This window comes from Artemia franciscana, chromosome 14, assembly GCF_032884065.1.
Source record: "Artemia franciscana chromosome 14, ASM3288406v1, whole genome shotgun sequence".
In the NCBI taxonomy this organism is placed as follows: domain Eukaryota; kingdom Metazoa; phylum Arthropoda; class Branchiopoda; order Anostraca; family Artemiidae; genus Artemia; species Artemia franciscana.
The window spans coordinates 28,467,933-28,484,353 of NC_088876.1; the positions used below are offsets into that span (position 1 = coordinate 28,467,933).

The 16,421-nt window shown below is 34.3% G+C and overlaps 1 protein-coding gene across 6 annotated transcripts in view; it reads right to left on the reverse strand.

Moving 5' to 3' along the window:
• Positions 1-16,421, reverse strand: part of LOC136035538 (S phase cyclin A-associated protein in the endoplasmic reticulum-like) — a 598,516-nt gene that overhangs the window by 112,907 nt on the left and 469,188 nt on the right. For all 6 annotated transcript variants that reach the window (XM_065717385.1, XM_065717386.1, XM_065717383.1 and 3 more), the window contains 2 exons: positions 13,996-14,176; positions 8,185-8,291 (listed from right to left, as the gene is read on the reverse strand). In XM_065717385.1, coding sequence (XP_065573457.1) covers positions 8,185-8,291; positions 13,996-14,176 — 288 coding nt within the window. The remainder of the gene's footprint in view (positions 1-8,184; positions 8,292-13,995; positions 14,177-16,421) is intronic.

Below are 16,421 nucleotides of genomic sequence, written 5' to 3' on the forward strand. Positions count from 1 at the left end.
CGGCTGACCTCCTCAAAGACAAAGAAAAGTTCATTATTAACAGGATTCTTGACCTAGTTCATTTAAGTTCATTATTGACCCGATTCTTGAGGACAACGGTTAGTCTGCTTTGATTGATGATAGAATATAGCGTCTCACCATGGCTGTTCAAATTAAAATTTGTGATTTGCCAAGGACCAAAGAACAGGCAATTACATTTTTCTAAGATAAGGGGTTGTTGCCCAAAACAAACCACTGCGTCAATGAACACACCATGACTTTGTACTCTTAGTAGAAGCAATTATTTTGGAAGTGTAACAATAGGTCATGTTTGAGAACCGTCAATTTGCGTGTCAGTACGTGGTTTTCTAAAAGTAAAATACCATTTGTTATTGTAGTTCGTTTCATTTATTTCTGGATTAGCGAATTGTCGTTTGTGGCCTGGTGTCAACTAGAGCTAGGTATTTCTAAACAAACGGTTACCGATTGGAATAACTACCTTCGTGAAGTGTGTCTGTTTTCTGTGCAACAGAAAAACCGTTCGCAGACCTTCAACAGAAATATTTTACTAATAAAGTATTCTATTTTCATCATATTTTATTTTCATTAACATGAACCCAATTTTACTTCTCGAGTGTGTTTTATATAACAGACAAGTTGGAGCCAATTTTCCCAAATCAAGTGAAAATGAGAGTGAAAACTGAAAAATGAGCCAACTGGCACCATGGAAGTACTATATTGTATTATAAAAGCACTATAAAGATACTTTATAGCATTATAAATGTTTTGGTGTTACTTGGTTGTTCAACATTTGTTTTTTCATAGGCATATATTTTGGGGGTGATACCTAGCACGGGGATACCACAGGGAATTTATGGTAGGCACGCCACTTGCCTGGGTAGTGAATTTAAAGTGCCGAAACCCTATAGGCAAGTGTATATTCTCCTGTTGAGCCCTTGTGTTAGGTTGTTGCCTCTGAATTATTTATCTTTTTTTTCTGTTTTTATTGTTTGGTAAATGACGACTTATACTTACTGACGACACGACTGCCTGTCCATGGATTATTCTTTATGGTTGATTGTGTATGGCTATGCTGTTTGACCTATGTGATTGTATGGATGAGTAGGGTTAAGCCCTCATTCAAGTGCTGATCTACATTAATTACTAATGTAAGAAAACAGTCTTCCTTTTTTCCTTCTGTCTTCCTTTTTTTCTATTTTTTATGTGTTTGTGCTGTTGCAGTGGTGATTTCTCTTTTCATTATATACTAAGGAAAACTGATATGTTTCTGTCCATGCTTAAATTATGCAAGCTTAACTTAATTTTGACAAGATTTTTTAGGAAACTAAATTTCAGCTGGGGGGACAAACTTCGGGTGGGGGGGATGACAAAACAAGGTATGGGAGGGGCAGTTGCCCCCTGCTCAATAGCAATTACGCCCCTGCTTGGGGTAGGCCCAATTTAACAAGGGTACCAATGAGCAAATCTTGGGGAGGGGGCCAATGTGACAAAAGTGCCAATAATTGACCAAATTGACAAACTTATTCTACAAAACAGAGTGAAAAAAAAGAAAAAGAAAAACAGTGAAAGAGGGCACTAGAAAACATCTTGAGGGGCCCGGGGTTCCTCACTCCCCTGGATCCACCAGTGGTTAATGGAGCTGTTATTGTAATTAACTTGTTACTATAACGTGTGCAAGAATCGTTAACAAAGAACGATCTTGAACAGAAATTACTACAGACAGTTTAGAAACTAAACAAAATACCCCCCCCCCTTCCCACCCATAGCCCTTCCAAAGGCTTTTGCGTGATTAGCGTTTTGCTCTTTGTTACCAAACCTGACTGTCGGTCGCTCAAGTATTAAAATTGCCGAAAATTTGCGTGCTACACAACGATTTTCGGTGTGAAAGTCAATTTTTTTCCATGGTCCGTTTAAGTGTGGTTTGATTAGTTTAAGGTCAAATTTTTCGTCTAATTATTTCAATTTATTTCCAAATTATTTCCAATCCCACTTAGCGCCAATCTTTCGGAACGACACGGCAAAAGGCGGTCAAGATTATAAAAAATTTGTGCCAATCTTTCAAAAACAAATAAAAAAAAACCACTACGCACTTTTTGCTAATTACTCTGTCTTTTTTTCAGAATTTTCATTATTTCTTCCAAAACAAAATAAATTTGTAACACGGAAGTGTTGCTATTTGGTCACTAAATATAGCACGTGCTACAGTGCTAATCATAATGAAATAGCGCTAAAATACCACTTTCGTGCTGCAGGTCGTAACCCTGCTGTCAGTGGCAAACTGAGTCAAAATTTTACAAGTTATTTCACTTTTCTAAGGGTGAAGGAAAAATAGTAGGCTACCGGGGGTCTAGGCCCAGGGTCTCCCCAAAATGTTAAGATACAACTGACCAATAAATTCCTGTGTATTTCATCTTTTAAAAATCCCTTCTCTCTTAAATAACCTGAATGAATGGTACTTCATTAACAAGCAAACTCTCACAACATAAAAAACTTCTGAAATTTTTACTTTTTGTCAGCTAGCCTACATTGTATTAAAAAAAGAAAAGAAAAAAAAGTACAATTACACAAGTAAAATATAAGTAACATAAGTAAAATGAATCAAGATGAGTAAATAAGTACAACATAAGTACATTATAAAGACACTGAGCGATGAGCCCAATTGGCCTTTCAAATAAAAAAAAAGAACAACCAAACAAACACAGTAACAATACACATGACATATTAACATGATACATTGCAATTTTCATTTATTTACGATTTCGACAAACGCTGGCACACAGCTCTTTCTGTAACACTTTTTTTTTATATTAATTTAAAAACTTTTTCCGCATGACAAGTTTTTCAAAGAAAAGTAAAGAGCTCCATTAAGCCAAGAATGAGCAAAAATAAAGTCAAATAATCTTCCAAAGGAAAAACTACCACAAATCACTGTCAATAAATAAATGAAACTCAAAACTAACAGAAATTACAATAAATAGCCGAGTCAAACTCAAAATCGGCAAATACTAACATGAGTAGGGCTAATAAACCCTATGTCTTTTCAAGACCAGAACACAATTTGCACTTTACTGAAAAAAAACAAAAGACCGTGGATTGTCAGTTAAATCGACATATACTGACATTTCCTCGTTAAGATTTTGATAATTTGTCAGTTGTGAAAGTAAGAAAGGTGAAAACATTTCAAACGTGTTCTTGTTTTCAGTAAAGCGCTTTTCGAAGTTTCTACGACAACAAATGGCAAACTCAAAATTTCTATCAGATTCATTTCGGGGAAAAATACATTCTAAGACCACACTGGCTATACATGGCGTATGAAACCAAGAAAGGACATAATAAATGAAAAATAAAATCAAATAGGTGAGAAAACGAGGATTTTGTCAGCCAGTAGCAAAATATGAAGACAAAAAACAAGCAAATAATTCAACAAGCACCTCCACCAAGTCGTCCTCAGTGCCCCCCCCCCAAAAAAAAAAAACAGCAAAGTCTAACCTTTCGAAGTGAATTTGACAAGAGAAGAAGAGATACTGGATCAAAAAGCCAGATCATTTTTATAATTAAAGCTTTTTTTATAATTATTTCACATTTATCAAATTTAATCATAAATCATTTTTCACATTTATTTACAAAATCACATTTATGGGCAATGTCCATAAATGTGAACAGTCCTTACACAGAAAATTAGAGGAAAATTCTGCTTGGTCAGAATATAAAACTTTAGATATTGACATGATAATGACGCTTGTTCGTCTTTGCAACACGTTATTTTTGTATTTTATGTTCCGAGAAAAAAAAAATTCGGTTGTGAAAACCAAAATTGTAGAGAGGCGAAATCTGTTGCAAGGCAAAGAATACTTGTTTCAATCTAATTGGTATATTCTCTTTCATTGGTTTCTGGCTGGTTTTTTGATTCAGTATCTTTTCTCTTCTTGTCAAATTCACTTCGAAAGGTTAGATTTTGCTGGGGTTTTTTATTTTGAGCACTGAAGACGACTTGGCGGAGGTTTTTGTCAAAAGATTTGATTGTTTTTCGTTCTTCATGTTTTGCTACTGGCTGACAAAATCTACGTTTTCTCACCTTTTTGATTTGATTTTTCATTTATTATATTCTTTCCTTTCTTGGTTTCATATTTTGGGAAGTGGGGGGTCCACCCTCTGATCACGGAATCTTAAAAAGGGCACTAGAACATCTGATTTCCAACCAAATGAACCCATTCCATAGTTTTTACGACCACCCTTTATATATATATATATATATATATATATATATATATATATATATATATATATATATATATATATGTATATATATATATATATATATATATATATATATATATATATATATATATATACATATATATATATATATATATATATATATATATATATATATATTTATATATATATATATATTTATATATATATATATATATATATATATATATATATATATATATATATATATATATATATATATATATATATAAATACGAGGTGTGTGGAGGAGGTGGGAGTATCCACCCTCTGATGACTCTGATTTTCAGAGACAACACTAAAACTTCTGATTAGCAATCCAATGATCCCCCTCCGAAGTTTATACGATCACCCTTTTTATATAAACCTTAAACGCCCCAAGGGCATAACTTACAGCCCTTACCCTGGGGCTATAAGGGGGAAGGTGTAATACTCAAAGACATAATTTCCTGACGTTTTAACTATTTTGAGCAAAATGGCTAGCTCAAAATTTTGATTGAATGTGTTTGGGGAAATGGTGGGCGTGGGAGGGGGGTTAGTTGACCTCCAGTCACTTTCGACTAGTTATTACGATAGCTCCTTCGACACGAAGTGCCCCGGGCTTAAGACCAAAAAAAATTAATAAATAAACATTACATTGTGCCCACATCGCTCTTTACTTAGGCAGCACTATTGCGCTGCCTATAATACAATGTAGGCTACCCAACTTCCTCTAGGATAAATAAAAGTTCAAATATGTATAAAATTCTTTTAATAGACAATGATAAGTTTCAAAAAAATACTAGATATTTCGGTCACATATGCGGTGATTGTCATCAGTAGTAATGCTTAACTAAAACAATCAAAAGCAATAATTTATATTCAAAATGGAATAAACAACATATTGTTTAATAATCTTATTCTTTCCAAAGCAAAAACGGAAGCGAGTCTCTTTGATGTTATTGGAACCGGTTCATTAGCATTGAATAAACTTACACTTGAACAGAAGTTAATCTCATTGGTTGAATTGAACTTTACTTTATCTAATTTTGATAAATTATCGTAAATAGAATTCAAACCAAAACCAAAAAATATGGTTCGAGAGAGCTGAAGTGAAATCTTCAGGTTTACAATTTTGCTCATTAGTATTAATCTCATTTTCAAATTCTGGTTAGTATGTCCCACATTTGAACTACCGCCAGTACATAGGATTAGACAGACGCCATTTTATTGCCCCAATGTAGTTAGATCCTTCCCAGAATTCAGAAAACCAGTTTTCTAAATTCAGGGAACCTGGGTCTATCAGATCACATGAACTTGCGGAAGCTCATATATGGGACGTACTATCCATAATTTGGAAATGAGATTAATATAGCACAAAGACTCTATTTCATCGGCTTTAGGGCAAAATTCTAAGCCTGAAGATATCACTTCAGCCCTTTCGGATTATATTTTTAATTTTCCAGATTATTTTGTTTTGTTTGATAATGTCTCTTTGATTTCTAGGGACAGGGGATTAAAGTAAAAATTTTACGAAACTCTTGAAATTAAGAAAATTTCATTCAAGAATATAGCTTTAAATAGGGACATGGGTGAATTTGGTTTGAATTCTATTTATAATAATTTATCAAAATCAGATAAAGTAAAGTTCAATTCAATCAATGCGAGTAATCTCTGTTCAAGCGTAAGTTCATTCAATGCTAATGAACCGGATCCAATAACTTCAATGAGACTCTCTTCCGTTTTGCTTCGAAAAGAATAAGATTATTAAACAATATCTAGTTTGTTGTATTTTACGTATAAATTGTTGCTTTTCATTGTTTTATTTTAGTATTACTACTGATGACGGTTACTGCATATGTGACCGAAATATCTAGTATTTTTGTGAAATTTATCACTGTCTATTAAAAGGATTTTATCCCTAATTGAACATTCATTTATCGTCATGGAAAGGCACTGTGGTCTCTGAAATTATCTACTTACTTCCTCTATTGGTGGTCTGTTACCCCTCTATTCAAAGATTTTATTCTTACTTTACGTTCTATTGAGAATCGTCTAAATTAATCTGTTTTTAAATCTTGTTAAGTTTAAGGTTAGCAAACTATGTGAAATAATAGAGCTTTTTAGAATTTGTTGATATTTCTTTCACAATAGAAATCTTTTTTCCATATACAAATTTTAATTCGAAGGTTTCGAGACATTTGAGGGGTTTCATTCAACGATTTCAAACGCACTAATTACTGTATTTTTTTTATTAATATCTTAAATAGGTCTTAAAAGTCTTTTACACAAATGGATCAAGTTACAAACACAGCTTTGCCAGTCAAAGGCGGCAGAGACGATTCTTTTTTTCATGTGGCCAAAATAAATTTTGTATTTTTCTGTTGTCAAAATATGGCAAAAACAGGATGGAAAATATAAGAGGTTATAAGATATTTAAAAAACAATAATATTCTGAAAAACAATAACATTTCGAAATATACATTCAATGCCACAAAAAGGGGAGTGATAGAAAAAGTACTTAAAATCTTAAGAAAACTGGTCAAAAGAATTAAGAGATCGTATTAAAATGGGTTAAAGTTTCATTGCTAGAAACATTAACTGTTCAACAAAAACATCACAAATATAAAACATTATATTTAAAAGTAATATAAAACTATTGCAAATATAAAACTAATATAAAAGAACAAACTGTGACTTTTCAGTAGGTCATTAGAAAGGAATTTCCACAGGTACTCAAAAGAAAAGAAACGTTAAAAAAAATAATTACCTATTTAAAGAATAGCATCCATCCCACCTTTGTTCGGCACACAAACAGAAAGATTTTGTTAATAAAACGTTAATATTTATATACTTATAAATCTATAGTTTAATATACAATAAATATTTATTTATAAATGTATAAATATAATTGTATGTTTATAATTATCTATTAATAAATTTTTATTTATAAGATTAACTATAATTTTTTAAATAAGACAATTGAGTTTTTTCAATCCTGACCGAAAACAGTAAAGGACTTAGATATTTGCCTCAATGGACACAATTTAGGCAACGTAAGATCTAGTTTACAAAAACGAAGTTTGATACTAGTCTAGATTTGAACCTCTGTATGATTTGAACATTACATCCCTTAGCCTATGCGTCATAAGAATCCATGTATTTTTAACGTAGTCCTTGATTTAAAGTGCCTTTACTGATATCCCCTTAACTCCCTTTAACTACGGTTCAAACTTGCACAGCGCAAGAGGCTTAAGTAGTGGTAACAGCAGTGACGGTGCCTCTGTACAGCGATGTTAACACTTTTTTCGTTTATTGATTATCTTGTTATTTCATTTTTAGTTTTGCTTTGTGTTTTTAAGGCTTTCTTTATTTCTTCATGGCTTCCTGTTCACCAACCCTTAGTTATACTTTGTGTTTTTATGGGTTCCTTAGGGCTATTTTCCCTCCATCAGGAATCATTCTGTTGGTAATATCTGACAAATGCATTCAAGAAAGAGGCATACCTTCGACTCTAATGGCTCAGTCGCATTTTGACCCAATCGCAGTCTTTTTTTCAACTTAAAACTCCCTCCGCGATCACTTTATTCTTTCAGAATTTGAAAGGTAAAGGTAAAAGTACCCAAGTAGTCTTATTCTCAAGCTATTATGTTCGTGTCAAAAATCACTCTACCTTTTCCTTCTTATTCTAATCTTCACTTCTACTTTTTTCCTATTTTATTTACTTTATATTTATTATTGAATAAATAACGTCTAATTTTGTCATGTCTCTTGCTTCAATGATCTAACTGAGCTTTTTGAGGCGGTGGCTTATTTTCAAATAAATCTTATCTTTGAATAAGCCGCTCACACATTGTTTGATTAATCACCTGAACATTTTTCAGTTCCGTCAGTTTTACAAAGGAAATTATAGTCTAACCTTCAAACGAAGTATGAATTCGAGGTACTTACCGAACTCTACTTATTGCATGAGAATTGTCAGGAAGCGAGGTGAAGAATGCTCTTGATAAAACATCAAAACCATCCAACGAATGGAATGCCAACTGAGCACTTTCGCCCTGAAGTAAAGAGTCATAGTTAGTGGAACGAAATATTTCGAATTTTTCCCAGTCTGAACATTATTCCCAAAAATATACATTTTTTGACGGACTTCCGATTTAATTAAAAGAATAAGAAGAGATTGAATTTAGAGTCTCGAAGAACATCTAATATTGGATGTACGCTTTTGCATCAGATCCTGTAGATGTTTTATGAACTAAGTCGAGACCAAGCCAAACATCAAGCGATTACATGTCACTTTACGATCACAAGTCGTCCAATTTTGCCATCTTATTCTTCATCTTCATAAAGTGAGAGGCCCATGAACACAAAAGACAGATTCTTTAACCTCTGCTACATTGGCTACACTACTGAGACATAATTATGAAAAGTCAAAGAAAGAATATAAATCAGATGTCATGCACTTGAAACAGTGGTGAGATCACAAATAAAATTGTCTCTTTAGATTCTTAATGGACGATTTCAATATCATTTTATTATGATGAAGAGGGAGGTTAAAATTCAAGGTTTCACGGAAAGTGTGAGGTATTTCAGCCATGGAGCAGTGACGCTTGAGGGCAATGGTCTCCTTAAAATGAGGCTTGCATTCAAACCAGACATACTGGATTGTTCACCTGCTGAGAAGCAAGTCCAACATAGTGGAGAATGCTGCAACCTTCACTTAGATGGCACAAGATTTAAGTCGGAGGTACACCACTGAATAAAGTCTTATGCGGAAGGGTGATGGTATCTCTTTACTTTATTTGAGATTATTTCCTAATTATATTCCTTCCATTTAGGTTAGAGGAAGGGCTTGGGTCTAAGGAGGAGGCCTTAGTTACAAAAAGATCAGCTGTTTCATTATATCTAATCCCAATATGGCTAGAGATATGCTGAAAATACATCTGATTGCCTTTTGCCTAAAGGTTCAATAGCTGTATTTTAACATTATACAGGTCCTTATCATCGACAAGTCAGTTTATAGTTTGGAGCAGTGTATTGTATATTGAGAGTTTGTTAAACAGAGGATATTTTTAGTCTCCATGCATTAAGCCCGTCTAGGGCAAGACCAATTCAGTGGCCCACAATTCAGCAGATCAAATGAAAGGTCCAAATGGGGGGTGGCGGAAATAAAGATTAAGGTTCAAAGAGGAGATTCATGCAGCAGCTTCTGCTTTCTCTCCATGTACAGACCCATCTTTATAAATTTTTCTCAGATTAGGGTAATGCTTAAAAATCTATTCGGCAAAAATAATCTGTACCACATGATTGGGTATCGGATTTTTAGTAATAGGAATAAGACCAGCTTGACAAAATGGTGGGCACACTTCCTAAGAGGGGTTTCAGCAAAAGGATAAGCATAAGGAGGTTGACACCAATTCGGGAGCTCCAATGGAAACTGATTTCAAACTGAGTGGGCTTTGGGGTAGACTGACTTCAGTCAAAAGTCTGTATGAAACATGCTAGCTACTTGGATTTTCGAGAAAAATTTATGTCTTTGGTAAGAGACTCTTTCTATTACAGACATCAATCCAGACCACACCTTTAATCTTACCAGAGGACTGTACTCGTACAGTCCCATAGTTATTCGAATGACGGACTTTTGTAAAGATTCAAAAATCTTAAAAGTTGATAAGGACAACTGAAAAAAAATTGGATCCTGTATTGGATCCAACAAAGAGTCTGTAAATATCCATTATGCTTTTTGAGTGGTTTCCCCACTTACTTCCAACTAGTCCTTACAGCATGCAAAGTTTCTGAATAACACAAGTTTTCAATAGATTAATCTGTTAATGCTTTGTTAATTTGGAATCTATTCTTATGGCTTCACAAAAGTGCTGTAAGAAATCTCAGTTGAGAGTGTTTTAATTGATATGGGAATGACCTCTTCTGCAGCTAGTAAATAGGATCGCTTTGGTTTTATTGATCGAGATTGGGAGACCAAAAGCTGAAGAGAATATTGGAGCTAATCTTACATCCTGTTCGATGAGTCTTTGAAGGTCAATGACCCTCCCAGACCACCAAATAATCAGATCATCAGCATAAAGGCCAAACGTTGAATGAGATACTTGGAATTCTTAAGCATACAATTTGAAAACAAGAGGGCTAGCTCCACGAGGAAGGCCTCTGGTAATAGGAATAGTCTCTCCTTTGTCTTATATACTTGAACCTAAAGCTTCTATCAACTAGAATGGACTTCATAAAACCAATGAAAGAGTCAGGAAGATCTAGGTTAATTAGAAGCTCAGTAGTTTAGGTGAGGAGCAGTTTTAGGTCAGGTAGGGTGGTACAGACTGCGGTAAGCATTACAATATAATCAAGTAATATCAAGTATCTTGTTAAACACATTAAGAAGTCTAAGTACTGCACTCGCACTGTACTGCAGTAATGCAAACGCTCCTCACAAACCAAAATTTTTATGGTGATAGGTTGTAAGTTAATAGGAATCTTTGTCAACAGAAAACGAGACTTTAAGAAGCTTAGTTTTATTCATAATACATATATCAAAAGGATATGCTAATTCGAAATAAACAAAACTCATTAGAAGAAAATTTACAAACTAAAAGAAAAAAAGCGTAAGAAAATAAAATGATGAAGAAATAACGGAGAAGGAGAAAGGAGAAAAATAACGGACAAGATGCAATCCTGCCGGAAACTCCTTCATCTAGTTCAAAATGCATAAGAAACCCAAGGCTTCAAAATCTTGTTTACAAAAGCGGGAATTTCATATTTATTTTTCCAAGATGGGTGATCACGAATACGTGTTTGCTTGTTGTTTTCTTCCACGACAGATTGTGGCCAATAATTCACCGTTCAATATCAGGAAAGGGCTCAATCGGACGGAAATTTAAAGCTATAGAGATCTTATATAAGAAACAAGCTTTTTTTTGCAATCTTCTTAAGTTGCAAACTATTGAGTTTTGCAATTTTTACCCACAACATAAGAGTATGGCCAGGCCAGGCACTAAATGCACTAAAATCCAAAGATAGCTAATGACTTGGAGTCAACAATAATTTTTCAATGTAAGTTTCGAATTTTAGAGGCCATTTTGCCGTACACATATTGTCATAAGAAATGAAAAACTATTATTAGTGTAATGACAAATAAGAGTATGACAAATAGAAATGAACATAAGAAATGAAAAACTATTATTAGTGTATTGACAAATAACAGTATGACAAGTGTAATGACAAATAGTGACAAATAACAACTACAATAAGGCAGTAAATGGCTTGTATTTGCATAGAGACAAATATTGCATTTATATAGTACCTAAATAGAATAAAAAAGCATAATAAATTCTACATTTTCTTGAAAGCAGAGTAAATTCTTGTATTTATAAAAATGTAACTTAAACGCAGATTAATTCTGCGTTTTTAGGGGCACATTTTTCAAATAATAACTTCTTGAAGGGTCATTCTCATAAAAGCAAAGTGAAGGGATATGGTAGAATATTTACCCATTGACATTCCTGTAATTATTTCCAAGATCACACTGCCTTTCAATGACGAACAAATAAACGTTCAAAGGGGGATAAGTTATCTTATCCCCCTTCCTCCCTCTCAGATCAAAGATAAATGAGATTTTTTAAGTGGGAGACCACTAAGTTTAGTTGTTGCGAATCTGTAATGATGTTCAGACATTACGTTTTTGGTTTATTTTCGGTTTATTCGTCGGCCGAGGAAGGCTGAGGAGTACTATTTTGTTAAGCAAATGCTGTGGTGAGTCTGGGTCCGGCGCGAGAAAGGTTACGTCTTATGCACAGTCAAGGTCCGCCAAGTTGATATTTGTATTAACTACTATTCTTTCATATATTCGTATGGCCGAGAATCCAATCGATACAATAATGGAAGAGGAACGACGAAAGTATACAGCTTTATTTCAAACCCCACTTCACAATGAAGAACAATGACGACTCTTTCTCATAGACTCTAATTCGGAATAGAGATCCTTCGTCATTGGCCTACATGTCACCAATTGGCATCACAGATCCTACATGTCGACAAATTCTGGTGGCATGACATCTTGAAAGAGAATCTTCCACAAGGTTTGTCATTCAACTGAATCAAAGGTGTAGTCCATGAATATATTGACAAGGGGGAGGTTGTACCTTTCGCATTTTTGCATTATCGAGGAGAAAACAAATCCGACCCGAGTCTCCTCTGCTAGGCCGGAATCCAGACTAGTTTTCTCGTGCTCAGCTATCTCTTGATGTTTGTAATCTATGTAGTAGAATGGCGGCATATAATTTAGCTGTATTGTCAATGAAAGATGTCCCTCTATAATTAGCACACTCTGTCTCTTCGCCTTTTTCTTAAAATTTGGGAAATTCTTGATATTCCATATTAGCGTAAATAACGGCAGAAGCTAGTTTATAACCAGGTGGAAAAGGGCTTTTTAAATCTCAGGCGGAATACCGCCCTCACCAGGGAGACTTGTATCGTCTGAGATTTCGGTTGGCATTAATAATTTCGTAAAGGTCTGGCGGGGAAGCGTTTATATTGTACGGTTTCTTCGAGACCAAGGTTGGTGTATTATCCACATCTATAGTCACAATTACCTTGGGTTTTAGAAGTTCTCTAAAGTGCATTTGAAATTGCCTTGACTTTCTTGACTTTCTTTGATAAAATCAGGCACAGAGGAATCACTTTCCACTGGCTTCTTTAAGAATTTGATATGTGCGTCTAGAATCACGATTTCGGGCTGCGTATTCCATTTTATGGGCGGCTTCTCCCCAGTGACAGGAATGTTCTTTTCTGACGCTTTTCTTTCTTTTCTGTTTGATGCGCTTTCTCAGTTCATCTTTCGACTAATTGCTAAGGCGACATGAAGTACGTCTTGAATTACGTCAATGCGGGGCACTTAAATCTACGGTCATGGACCAGTAATGGTCAATTCAGTAATACGGTCTTGAATTTTGTCAAGGCGGGTCACTTAAAGCCAGAGACGCCGTAGTTGAAGATACACTAATGAAGACTATTCATGATTTTATCCAGATGGTAGGGGGAGAGTTTATGCAACCGTAAGCTCCCCAGGCTCACGGCACCGTGTGTACGTTAGTTTTCGACCACGTCAGGCGTGTAGCTCGTCAAAAAGCCCACCAGACTACAACATTGAGGTTCACAACACGGACTTCCCATCGACGCTTAGAGACGGAGGAATTCGACCAATAACTGCAAGCACCTCATAACCAGGAGACAAGCAGCCTGATCGAATTCATTTGGACCCAAGTTAACTATCTTTGGATTCAGTCCGGACAAATTATTGTATCAAACTATTAATCGACAAACTATTGTCAGATGTCGACATATTAAGTTTCTTATTTTTACAAAGTAAGTATATCCTATCCCCAGCCAATTTTCTAAAAGCTCATATTCATAATATTTAATATTATTAAATATTATTCATAGTATTTATTTAATATTATTAAATATTATTCATAGTATTTATTTAATATTAGGCTCATATTAAATACGATGAGTTAAAAACATATCCGGCAATCGTAAGGAGCTGTAGCCTGTAACTTTACAGGTTGCAACAAATTAGGTATTAACCATTATTTTTCTTATCACAAACTCAATCATCTAAATATCCAGTTCTAACACGTTCAAGTGCTATATTAAAAGCCTAGTGTCTTCCCAGTGCCTCTGTGCTACTGGGGGAAAACCACCTCTTTGGTAAAATTAGTGCATCTTAGGTACCTCTTTGGTACAATACTGTACCTCTTTGGTAAAAATTTTTGTTATTTCATCAGCAGATCGCTCAACCTGTATTGTAGCACATAAATCCCACTGTCCAGGCGTTTGCCGAGAAATCGCTTTATCAATACTGCATATAAGTTTGTTCAGCCTTGACTTTTTGAGATTCTCTGATAAGCTGCTTCTGTCAGATCGTATTCCACTCCTGAAATAAGGATGAAAATCAACTGAAAACTCAACTATGACAATCCTAGGGTCCCCATTTTTACGACTGAAACATTTTGGTTCGTTAATTATAAAAAAATGTGTCACTCAACTCAAATGACAAGACAAAAATATACACTTAAGGTACTGATAAACTGCAGTTATCGAGTAAACTATGCTGTTTTTTTTCTCTCTCTTTTTTAATTCCTAAATTCTTATCGAGTACATTTAAAAATCCGGTTTACCGCTACTCTGGCTGAACTTGAAAAGTCACGCCACAGATCCCCGTTCCAAACCAAATACCCAGCGACAACAGGACTCAAACCCCTGTCCTTACGGACAAAGGATTTCAAGTCTAGCGTGCTTAACGCTCGGCTAGAACGGCATGGATTCGATTAAAACTTTGACGAATGTTTAAGAAAATCAGATATTGGCTCGTCATTATAATAATAATTATTAGGGAGTGTTTGTCTTTGTGACCATGATAATTTATAGGATTTAGAAAACCTATACTTCAGGGAAACAGTCTGAGAAATACAGGCCAAAAATCTAGAAAGAGGTCAGTAACTCTCCCAGAGTAAAAAAAAAAAACAGAAAAAACAATAAGGTTAAATAAAGAGGACAATACTATTAGAAAACGAAAAGTATACGAGAGGCGAAGACCCGAGCACTATTTAGGCGAAATGATAGACGTCATGACGTAAAATAATGAAGTCAAATGACTATTTAGACGTCATGCTAACACAAGTGTGATGCAACTTTTTTAAGGGCCGAAGGTCTGATCCCGTTCGTTCCGTCCGAAGACCCGAACTATGGAGCATAGTTTACGACAGCTGAAGGTCTGTGCTAATGGAGAGAGACTACAAAAAGCTGGTTTCAGTTGTATTCATTGGTCAAATCCCCATAATAACGCATAATGTGTCATAAAAAGAACTAAAATAAACAAAAACTACGACTGAGTTAGAATATCAAAAATATGGCTTTAAGCTACTTAAACAATCCTATTATAAAGTATATTTGAAGGTACAAGAAACCACGCAATACTTTAATTTTTACTTCGGAGGCTAAAAAAGAATTTAGAAATAGTTTTAAAGGCATACATATGCGTTGAGAAGGCGGGGGTAACCCAGGATTTTCTTTAGGGGAGGGAGGTGCATAATACGTTGCTTCGATAAACATGCGGACAAAGAAATACCCGCAATTTAATGGGAATCTCGACAATTATGTATCTTAGGTAGGTAGTGGAAATGGTCGTACACTTAATCTAAAATCTGGTGAGGGTTAAAGTTCTAATAAACCTGTTGAAATTAAAATGGTATAAAAATATTGAAACAAAAATAGTAAGTTATAAAAACCAGCCCAAAATCTAAAAAAAAAAAAAATTACCATCTATAAAAAAATGAAATTTAATATTTTCTGAGTAATTTTTTTCCTTTCTACTTCTGACCGCTATAGCGAGTGAGTTAAGCTTTTTATTGTATAAAAAAAATAATAATAATGGTCTTGAACTCTTTGTAAAATTGTACTCTTTGTGACAATTTGTATGGGTCAAACCATTTAGCATGTCGCCTAACTTTGTGGTATCGTTCATTAACTATGATAGTAATGAAGAGTAGGAAATAAGGATAAAGATACAACATGTATATTCGTAAAAGATATATTAAACACTAAATACTATTTTTTATAGGGGTGTAACAAGAAAAACAGAACGAAGAGATAGAAATGCACAGAAGACATTTAAAACGAGAGTTTTAACTATAAGCAATAAAGCATTAACTAATCACTATTTCTTTTTAAAAATAGTGTTTTATTAAATAGTGTCAACTTTGACGAAATATCAACAAATCAGAATTTGACTTTTCATTACAACGTATCTTTCAACCTTTTAAAGTTCGACACATTTCGCTTAAATTACAGAATTCACAATTTTATTAGAAAAAGTCTAGTTCTGTAATTCCACTCCCGCCATACCTATTTACTCACGATCTATGTCTAACTCAATATTTCGGTGAACGCTTATAATGGCTAGTCCTGTCAGTCTAGAGTCCTTTCAGTTTAGAGCTTTTCGTTAGTATTTCCTCTTCTATTCACCCTAAGATATTCGATTAAAGACCAAATTCGTCAAAAAAACATTAACTCTAATAAAGATGCATGTAGACATATGCTTCAAACTAAGTATATGAGTCGAAATACTCCTTAAAAAACAAATAATCATGTGTTTATTTTGTATTTTATAGGTGTAGATT